This window comes from Lacerta agilis, chromosome 1, assembly GCF_009819535.1.
Source record: "Lacerta agilis isolate rLacAgi1 chromosome 1, rLacAgi1.pri, whole genome shotgun sequence".
NCBI lineage: Eukaryota > Metazoa > Chordata > Lepidosauria > Squamata > Lacertidae > Lacerta > Lacerta agilis.
In genome coordinates this window covers 79,074,427-79,085,768 of record NC_046312.1, presented here as the reverse complement: position 1 = coordinate 79,085,768, position 11,342 = coordinate 79,074,427, and the positions used below count along the sequence as shown (strand labels likewise).

The 11,342-nt window shown below is 42.9% G+C and overlaps 1 protein-coding gene across 1 annotated transcript; it reads left to right on the top strand.

Annotated features, from left to right (window-relative positions):
• The first annotated feature begins 6,094 nt into the window (after window positions 1-6,094).
• On the top strand, window positions 6,095-7,045 carry LOC117041694 (olfactory receptor 9G4-like). The gene has a single exon (XM_033140765.1). The coding sequence runs from the start codon at window positions 6,095-6,097 to the stop codon at window positions 7,043-7,045; it is 951 nt and encodes a 316-aa protein (XP_032996656.1).
• The last annotated feature ends 4,297 nt before the right edge of the window (window positions 7,046-11,342 follow it).

The window sequence follows — 11,342 nt, the reverse complement described above, 5'->3', positions numbered from 1 at the left end:
ACAACAACAACAATTGTAGAGATTAAAGGGCTTCAAATTCCGCTTGGCTTTTTGTATCTGTCTGGCCAATGTGATTGGCCAGATCCTCATGTACCATGAATCAATGTTCAGATGCTCCATTGTGCACCAATACCAGGCTCCCTCCATGCGTGCTGCAACTAAAAGAAAGGTCAAAATTCCTTGTGGTGAAGCTGTGAATTTGAAGCATCAAAAATTCCAAGTAGGGCGAGATCGGAAGACATCTGGAAATTAATACTGAATTCAACTCCCCAGTAAATTGAGGACCAAAAGGGTTGAAATGTTTTGCATGAGCACATGTGGAAATATGACCCAGCCTCTCCACATCCTGACCACCAATCAGCTGAGGTGCCTGGGCTTATATGTAAGAAATGTAAGAAATTTGAACAAGAGTAAGGTGCCATCTATGTGATATTTTTAATGATGACACTCTTAGCTGGGCAAACACCAATTTCACAGGTATCTTGGACCAGCGTGTCCACCATTTGGCATTAGGATGTTCCACAGGGACATCTGCTTCCCATGGGATTTTTGCAGCTATGAGATTAGCAAACTCAGTTTCAATTAACACCTTGTATATTACAGATACCAAACCTTTAGATATAGTGGAAGGATTAGCTACATTTTGAGGATAAAGTTGCTTGACTCTGGAGTGATCTTGATGCAGTTGTTGCAGCTCTGGTAGAAGTACCCACTGCAAGAAGCAATGATGTGATGTGGGATCATATTCAGCTGAAACAGTCAGATGTTCTCTTAAATCCTGTGTTTCCTGACTTCTGAAATCTAGCAGTGGGGATCTAGTGGGGTCCAGAGGATGGTTAGTGCTTCACTGCATGCAGGGATGGTCCTGCTGCTTTCAAACAGGTGGTGCTTTGAAATAAATAAACTTTACAAAAGACAGAAAAGCCTGTTTCGCTGTTTAACCGCAACCCATCCAATAGTTTTGCTTCTGTGAATTTTGAAACACTATTTTTGGAACAGGAAGCTGGAAGCTGAAAGCAAGTGAACTCAACAACTACATAAATCACATTTGTCAGGGCGGTTGGAACAGTGCAAGAGGAATGGAACACCACAGCAGAAAGTGAAAACCATAATCAATAAACCAAGCCACTGTGCTTTAGCACAAATCACAGAGCATGGCAAGCAGAGTTTCAAATGCACAAAATGGGACTTCCGGCGGCGACGCCATTGCGGGTGGTCGTGGGCTGCTTCGGCTGCGAAGCGCCCAGTCCATCCCGGGGGTTTGGAGCCCCGCTACCGCAAAGCGGGGCTCCGGTGGGGTGCGGGAAGAGCGTCCCGCACCCTGGGCTCCCCGGCTGTGCCCGTTGTGGCTCCGAACCCTTCCCTCGCTCCCCCTGTAAAGGGGGAGTGGGGGTGAAGGGACGACGGAGCCGGGCTATAGGGGACATGCCCCAACCGGGATGTAAATGCGGCGGCAAAGCCTGTGATGAGCGTCTAAGTTCTACCTCTGATGTATGGATCTAAAGAAACCCGGTGGTCGTGAGTACTTGATTGGACTAGATATTATGCTTTTTGGACGATCCGGGGGGAAGGAGAAAGGCAGCCTACCTCCCTCCCTTCGAGTGAAAGAAACTAACCAATTTGAGTGACTGCTGCTACAGAACTGGTTATAAAGTATTTGAATTTTGATACATGAGACTGTTAAAAAAAATTTTGGGGGAGTAAATTTGCGGAAAATATCTCCGTTTAAAGCTGCGGTATTTGCGCTCCGGCTTGGAAAAAATGGCGACGGAAAGCTTAAACTGAGGTGAAAAACAACTCTTATAAAAGGAAGAACATAGAGACAGGAACTGTAATTTGACACTCACTCCCTCCCCCTCTACCATCATGTTGGACTGTGTCTTTGAACTTGTTTTGAACTCTGGACTAACGGATGGACAAAGGCTCAATGCTTTGAGGCTGGAACTACTTTATCGGAAAGTGAAAGTCTTGTGTGGGGATTTGAAAAGAAATTTACTTCCCACAGAGGAGGCTTTTAAAAACTTTGACACTTTGGAAGAAAACCTTGGCAAGGAGCTGAGAGGGTTGCTGGAAGGATGGAGAGAAATGACAGGGCTACTCCGGGAAAAAGATTCGTTTTTTGGGGGTGGCAGCCCCAGGACGACGATAAGATTTGTTATATCCAGACCCCGAGGTGTGAGCTCGGGGGCAAGGGACAAAGAATTAAGATATCTACAAGAAGAAGAGGAATGGTGTAAAGAAACGGAGCAGCTGAAAGAAGATGAGATGGAGACCCTGAGGCTCGTTGCAAGGAGGGTTCTGAACTGTGCCTGGATCTGTGGACATTTGGAAAAAGAAGGCAATTGGAAGTTTGGCTCTGGCGTCACCAGGAGAAGGATAATGGACAGAGGGGGAGTGGGGTGAAGTATTAAGTAAAATCTAAAACGGTCTGTTATGGCATTTTGAAATCGGAGGGTGAAGACTGTCAGCTATATTTAGTTTTTTTTTTCTTTTAATAAGAAAGGAGATATTTGAAGCTTTTATGTTATTAGCAGCAGATTAAAGGAAAAAGGAGATAGTGTAGATTTGATAAGAATGATCTGTGAAGATTTATGATGATGTATTATTAGTAAATTTAATATAAGATGATTAAGTTTATAGATTAAGATGATTAAGATGATTGTTTTATTCTATATATATAATTGTGTTTAATTTTTAGAAGAAGAGGTTAAAAAGTAGATTATGGGTATAAAATCGAAGGTGAAAAGGTAGGGGAAGTCAATCGTCAAGATTAAGAAAAAGAAATTTTTTTTTGTGAGATGTTTAAATAAGAAGGAAAATCCTGGCAATGTTTGTATTTGATTTATAAATTGTATTTGTTTTGTATGTGTATAAATGTAGGTGTGGATATGGGTGTATGTTGTTATAAGTAAAAAATGTCAATAAATTCTTATAAAAAAAAAATCAAATGCACAAAATGAAGAGGAGTTGGTTGCAAGCCACCCCCAGAGTTCTCAAGCACACAGCTCTCTGGCTTCTTGGTCCTGCAATTGGACTCCTGGAGCAAAAAAATTAAAAAAGGTGCCCACCAGGGCAGACATCATCAGAAAAAGGTTTCAAAACAAACAATATACCCAACTGAGCATTGTGATGCCCCATGATAGAACAACTGCAGCTGTTAGTGGTTGTTTACATGGAGAACTCGCAGTCCGAGTAGGGGTGATGTTCTCTTTCTCTTTAATGTGAAATACTCTAGTGAGCAAGAGAGAGAGAAGATGGTTTTGCATCCTTATTCCCATAGCAAATTAGCAAGAAGAAAGAATAGTTCTAATTGTTCCTGGAATGGGGGGGGGACTATTCATATAAGCCACCTTTCTAAGCCTATCCAAATGGACCTAGCAGGAGAACAAATGGTGCTTGCTTCATACAGGTAAGTCTGCTCACTCCGCATGTAGACTGTGGTGTTGTGCCCATGGTAATATATATCTCAGCACCAATGACTTTCACCGTCGCCATAATTTTTTATGAGTTCTGGCCATAGGTTATAATTTAGTAAATAAGTTTACAGAAACAACTGAAAACCAAAAAGGATTCCTGTCTGCCCTGTTGAAGACCAAAACATTTTGATTCACATTTCTGTCCCTGCAAAAAACAAAGCTGCCTTTCTGCAACAACTTGCTGGGGTTTTATTGCTCTTGGTTGGACTAGATTTCCTTTCCAAACAGCAAATGATCTTAAGCATTTGATCCTTAGATAAATACCACAATTAGTGATAACGCAAAGACCAGAAATATATTTGACACATACAAAGTCTAGGATAGTTCCCCTATAGATACCATCAAAGAACTATGTAAGTTGAGCTTTAGGGAAAGCATCAGATTGAATTTTATGATATTGTCATATTTAAGAAGCAAGGTTTTTCATTCAAACGAGCTTATCTCCAACTTAATCCAGTGCAGTTAGCTCTTAGAAGCAGCTGTAAAATCACACAGTGCTTTCGTTTTAAGAAATGTTGTGTATGTTCATGTACAAGAGCTGTTTAATCGCTCTATATAGCTGGGTCAATTATTGATTCAAATTGCTTTTTCAGAGGCTGATGTTCAGTACAATACAGGGCTTTGTGTCCTTCCTGGAGTGCAGTGCAGTCTGTGTGGTGTCCGCCAGCTGTTGCTGCACTACACGTCCCATCACTGGCAATGCTGGCTGGGGAAATGGGAACTGTAGTCCAAGAACATCTGGAGGGTATCTCATTGGCTGTTCCAGCACTAGTGCATTTGCACAACTGACGTGACTTTTTGCTTCTTCCTAATTAAAATGACGTTTCACAGCACTGCTTCTAACAATGCATATTTGAGACATACCAGTGTCAATGTTTTGTGTGGTTGTAAAAATCAATTACATATATATATATATATATATATATATATATATATATATATATATATATATATGAAATAAATTCATTTGTCAGTGTGTATATTGCTGTGTCCTGTTGGTTGCACAAGTAGGATCTAACTGGGCACTATCCTTTGGGCAAGAAAGAATGGCCTCTAAGTCTGATTGGCTTGTGGCTCTGCAGCTCATAAAAGCATACTCAACTGCTACAAAACTACATGGGTACTTTTGCAGTGAGAGGTCTACCTCTAATCTCTACTGGATCCATGAGAACAATGTCAAAATTGTAAATGAATTCTTGGTCTAGCTCCTTTATCAAACTAGCCATTATTTTCCTTTTGTCAGTTCATTTAAGCAATGGCATTAATTGAAAATCAAAATCTATGGGATAATTCACATATTCTCACACCAATCATAGACTGTGAGGTGCTGATATAAGTGTAGAGGAGACCAAATTGCTGCAAATAACCTTCTCCCTTATTGCCACTTGCACGATGCCTGTGACATCAACTTTATCATTCATCTTCATAATTTATAGAGACAAAATGTGTCTTAAGAACAGATCAGATATTTTTATCTGTGTGAACGCAATCAGTCTGTGTGTGATCCAAATTGTACTTCTCCCCTTAGCGCCCAACCTCAGTAGAAAGTAAGAGATTGCTTCACATGTTCTTTTCCTCCATAAGACATTGGCAAGTGTCTTCCCTAGGTGTATACCTGGAACAAAAGAGAAGATGTTCACACTGCCTTTCACACATTACAGTATAAGGCATCTTGCTTCTTTGTATAAAATGGACACCAAGGCTTCTAGTCCCACAATATTTAAGGCTGACAGAGCTTACTCATCACTGGATAATTTTAGCAGTGCTTGAGTCACACTGATTTTCACATTGCCAGATTCTTTTTTCCCACACACAAGGGAGAAAAAATAACATATTACCATTTGCATGTAGATTTAATAAATCCTAACTCTTCCTGATAATTCATAAATATTTTAATTAGGACTGGAACATTTACGATATAATCCTTTCTAAGCACGCTTAGTAGGGAGAGTAGGGAGTTAGTCCCACACTCCCATTCAATTCTGGCCAGTCTTGCTTCTAAACAAGCATTGTTTGGGTGTTATGCCATGTCCTTTCAAGTAAAAGCCAATGCATGCCTGGTTGAGTCTGGTCTGAAGTCAGCCCCATTCAGTTCAATGTCACTTACTCATAGGTAAGGGTCAGTCCCAGCAACCATGGCCTAGGGCCAAGGAAGGTGAGATTAGTGGGTCAGCAACATCTGGAGGATGAAGGTTTCCTCACACCTGGTGTACAGAATTACAGCTTTAACTTCTCTCCCTTGTACTTCATACCAAAAAGGCAAGCTACTGCATGAGGGGGCCCCGTTCACTCACTCCCACCTTTTAAAACAAAACAAAAGGGGCAAGAGTGAAAGGGATCTTTGCTCCTTCCCTCGACTGAAGAAAGGGTGAAGTCATGGGGGGGGGGAAGCAGGAGTCTGTACTGTACACCGAACACATTACACCTCCATGAAAAGCAGTACAGCATGAATATTATAATAATACACCAAAAACAAATGCAAAAACAGTTGGGTTAATGGGCAAAATAATGCCAAATTGATGTTTTCAAAACATCCCTCCAAATGACAGATGTACTCTGTATAATACCATTGAGGGGAACAGCAACATTCCTCTTCCTCTTCTCAACAGGTGAGATCAATGGTGATGAAGGAAACGGAAAGCAACCGCACGCATCTTACCAACTTCATCTTGATGGGTTTCACGACAGATCCACTCCTGAGGATCCTCTTCTTTGTGCTGTTCCTGGTCTCATACACTCTCACATTGACTGGAAACCTGGGTCTCATCACACTGATCTACCTAGATTCCCGCTTGCACACACCCATGTATTTCTTTGTGGGCAGCCTTTCCTTCCTGGATGTCTGGTACTCCTCCGTCTACACTCCCCGGATCCTGTACGACTGTGTGTCTGAGAACAATGTCATAAGCCTGGCAGGCTGTGCAGCTCAGTTCTTCTTCTCAGCTGGCTTGGCCTACAGTGAATGCTTCCTGCTAGCTGCCATGGCCTATGACCGCTATGTGGCCATCTGCAAACCTCTTCTCTATAACATTGCTATGCCTAAGAAGCTCTGCACCCGGTTGGTCATTGGGTCTTATGTAGCTGGCTTTGCTAATGCTATTGTACATGCAGGTAACACATTCCGGCTAGGCTTTTGTGGGAGCAACATTATCAACCACTACTTTTGTGATGCGCCACCACTTGTGAATATGGCCTGTGATAATACCCGGGTCTATGAACTCATCTTGGCCGCAGTCATTGGTTGCAATGTGCTGGCAACCACTGCCCTCATCCTGGGCTGCTACACAGGCATTGTGGCAGCCATCATACGCATCCGCTCAGCTGCAGGGCGGCGCAAGGCCTTCTCTACATGCTCAGCCCACCTCCTCTCTGTCTCCCTCTACTATGGCTCCATCCTCTTCATGTATTCCCGACCAAGCTCGCAGCACACTCCAAATGGGGACAAGGCAAATGCTCTTTTCTACACTGTGATCAACCCCTTGGTCAACCCCTTCATTTACAGCTTGCGCAACAAAGATGTGAAGGCCGCCTTCAAGAAAATCTTTGGGAGATTCATAGCACCCAAATGAATGTCAGTGACGTTGCTCAGCTCCCCACATAATACAGATTTTTATCAAGGGTGGTGAATTGCTGGCCCTGCAGATGTTGATGGCCTCCAACTCTCATCAGTCCCACCAGCATGACCAATGCTCAGGGATGAAGGGGGCTGTAGTCCAGCAAAAACTTGGCATATCACAGGTTCTCCTCCTCTGGATTAGAGGCTAGTCTCTCGTGAGTACGAAAGTAGCGGACAAGGGGAAGCACTAGAAAAGATGGCCAGTGGATAAATAGTTAAGCATCCCACCTATATGTCAGGAGCAGGACTGAAGAGGAGGGCTGGGGATTGCCCCCTCCTTCTCCTCTGCTTGCCCCCCCTCCAGTAGTTTCAAGAGAAGAGAGAGAGAGAGGAATGAATTACAGCAGAACTCAAAGTTGCCAAGCTATGATGTGTTAAGAGAAGGAGGGAGATGGGGAGAACGGCCAGCAGAGACGTCCTTGGAGAGCATAGAAGCAACACCACCCCCATAGACTCGGTGTTATGTACTGAGTTGAATAGGATCCGGAATGCAGCAGTCTGATTGGTCCGCAGAAGCCACCCAATCCAGCTCCAGGTAGAAGTGAATCCGCAACCCGATTGGCATACAGGAGTATCCTGGAATTAGCCAATCACATGGGGCCCATTGTGTAAATAGTGTATATAAAGTAGATGTTTTGGGGGAACTGCATTCCTCGCTACAATGAGCTGAATAAAGAGCATGAAATCCACACTTGACTCTGAGTATATTTAACTCGACTTTCAATTAGAATTCAAGAGCAAAGGGCCAAGTACTGTTGCTTGGCAAGGAAGGGGAGGAGCTCAGAGTGAGCAACATCACTAAGAAGTTAAGAACTGGATTCTCTGTCTTGCAAGACCATGACAGAATAAAACCATACATACAAACTTTCTTGTTTCTTCCTTGATCCTTAATGCTACTGGGGGAGGTGAGAATTTCCCAAACCTGACACTACACTACTATTCATGTGGTATCTGCATTTAAGGTGTGCTTTTGAAAAATGAATTTAAAAAAATTAAAAATAAAATAATTGGTTCAGATAATTTCCCACAAGGCTTCTTAACCCCCATCACACCCCAAATTTATTCTAGCAAAGACTTGGCAAGCTCACCCATCTTTAATTTTATAAATCCATGCAACAGTCACCTCCAGGCTTGACTACTGTAATTCGCTCTACACTCTAGGCAGCCCTTGAAACTGTCCCAGAAACTCCAGCGGGTGCAGAATGCTGCAGCGAGGCTCCTCACAGGGTCCCTGCCGTGGGAGCATATTCACCTAGTGCTTTACCAGTTGCACTGGCTCCCGGTGGTGTATAGGGTCAGGTTCAAGGTGCTGGTTTTGACCTTTAAAGCCCTTTGTGGCCTAGGGCCCTCATATATACGGGACCGCCTCTCCTGGTATGCCCCGTAGAGGTCCATGAATAACCATACTTTAGAGGTCCCGGGCCCTAAGGAAGTCAGACTATCCTCCACCAGGGTTGGTGACCTCTGTACTAGACAAAGAGAAGAAAGAGGGAAGAGGAGGAAATATAGGGATGCTATACGTCTGGAATTTCCCAGACGTAGCCAGGATGCGGCCATCTGTAAACGTGCCCAGATTTTCACTTTTTGAAATATGGCAACCCGACATGGAAAACTCACAAACCAAGTTGTTTGTTATGTTTGTGGTGTTTTCTTCCCTTTTGGTATAAATTCTCTAGTGAGCAGGAGAGAGAGAAAATAGTTTTGCGTCCTTATTCCCATATGAAATCATCAAGAAGAAGCAACAATTTTAATTGTTTCTATAGGGAGCTTATTGAGTTATTCTGACTTGGGGAGACTTTTGGGGAAGAATAGTGGTCACTTTAGCTTGGCTGGAGCAAAGGGAACATTTCAATATAAGCCACCTTTTGCAGGCAACAGAGCTTCAACTCACCGAGCTTCTTACAGGTAAGTCTGCTATTCCTGGTGTAGACCATAGTGATGTCCCCATAGTTGGTTTCCATGCTACTATTTGCTCAGCTGAAACTTCCCATCCAGGGAGCAGACCACTTTTCCATGTGCATTCAGGAAATGTATACACAAAAGTATATGTCAAAGTGTGCAAGAATGCATATACTGGTAAAAGTAACATAAGAATGTGGAGGACTGAGCTTCAAATTAGAAAGATGAGAGACACCCGCACCCCCCCATCCCCATCCCCAGTGCCTGCACACTCATTTCCTGTTCTCCTTATCAGAAGCCCAACTGACCAGCAGTAAAACAGGAGCTCTTCTGGAGAGTAATTTTTTCCAAGAACTAAAAATATATGACTTTCATCATAACCATAATCCTTCATGAGTTCTGGCTATAGGTTATAATAAAGTAAATAAGTTTACAGAAGTAACTGAAAACCAAAAAAGGAATCCAGTCTGCCCCATTGAAGACCAAAATATTTTGATTGACATTTTTGTCCCTGCAAAAACAAAGCAAGGTTTGACATTCAAACAACCTAGTTTCCAACTTAATCCACTGCAGTTAGCTCTTGAAGCAGCTGTAAAATCACTAGGTGATTTCATGGATTCAAATGACATGTTTCTTTTTGTACAAGAGCTGTTTAATGGCTCTATATAGCCAGGTGAATTACTAATTCTGGGCTGGGATAGTCTGAGTTCTGTCATCTATGCTCTGGTATCCCCTAGCTTAGATTGCTGCAACACATTATACGTAAGGCTGCCTCTGAAGAAGGATTGAAAACTTCAGCCGGTACGGAATTCAGCAGTCAGGTTGCTCACTGGCGCAAGGGAGTATGAGCATATAAAACCAATCCTGCAGTGGTTGCTAATTTGTTTCTGGAACTAAATCAAAATGCTTAAAAACAACAACAACAACAACTCTAAAACCTTTAAATGGCTCAGAACTGCAAATGGATTTATTCTGTTTTATCAGCTGTTTTGCAATGCTTCCCCAGCACTATTGCTGCCCAGAGAAGCTTTAGCACAACAAAGGTAGGGGAGAAATAATACAGAACATATGTGGTATAAAAAGAATTTCAGCAAGAAATTATTATGGGATATGCACTGACAGGAAGTGAAGTCTTCTTCTTTGGCGATCACTCATAACCAAGTAAGATTGTCTTCCATAAACACAGTTTTAACAGTGAGTCTGTAGGTGACTGTGGAGGCCAGTTTTGGATCCACACGTCCTTCCACAGTGGGGACATTGGTTTCCGGGCGGGAATTGATCATGGTGTAGATTTGCCAAGGGTGCCTTCCTCTTAGCACATTTCTCCCTTGCGTCGTGAGTTTGAGTGTCTTCTAAACCCACAACACCCAACTGGAGCACTCGCAGGCAAATGTTTCCCAATTGTTGGTGTTTATACTACATTTTTTAAGATTTGTCTTGAGACAGTCTTTAAACCTCTTTTGTTGACCACCAGCATTACACTTTCCGTTTTTAAGTTTAGAGTAGTGTGGCCATCCCATGCAGATGCAAACCGCGTTGAAAACAGGATTGTGTATAACTGCCCTGAGAGCAAATCATCATGAATAGGCCATAGAAGGACCTCTTGGCCTCCCTCCTCTTCTGCTTCTGTCTCAGCTTTTGACTCTGGACTTCTCTGTGCCACAGACTCTCCCTTCTCACCAAACCCTGTTACCTCTTGAGCTTCTGGAACCTCCTCTTCCTAGTCTTCTCCCTCTTCTCCCTCTGACCACTCATTGTCATCCTACCCTGGGCTCTGAGCCTTCTTCCCTTGGAGATTCCCCAGCTGGTGCCTCCTATCATTCCCCTGTGACCAAGCAGTCCCTGGTGACTGTGAACACACTCAACCTTTAAACCATATCCAAAGCACATTCTTTCCCTCAAAGAATCATGTGCATTTTATTGTACCCCTCACAGTTACACTTGGCAGCAACAACCCTGAACAGACTGTAGTGCCTAGAATTCTTTGAGAGGGAGAATGTGTTTCAGATATGCTTTAACGGTATTGTGTGTACACAGCCATATACTGCCGGTTAAACTATTTCTGGATAAGACGTGTAGAATTATTTGTTTACACATAGTTATGTCAATTCCTTGCCTGAGTATGCTCTCTGGTGCTGAGTTGCAGTAATTCCTCTTGTGGCATTTCTTTTATAAACCATACTCTGGACAGTTACACTAAACTTTTTTTCCGATTTTAGCTCCCAGGAAAAACACTTTTCAAGAGTTTCACGTTTTCTAAAATAACCTTTCAACTGGAGGGAGGGTGGGAATGTTCTACACTCAGTTATTTAGAGATAGCCAGTATTAAGAAGGGATTGGAAGGCTGCTGT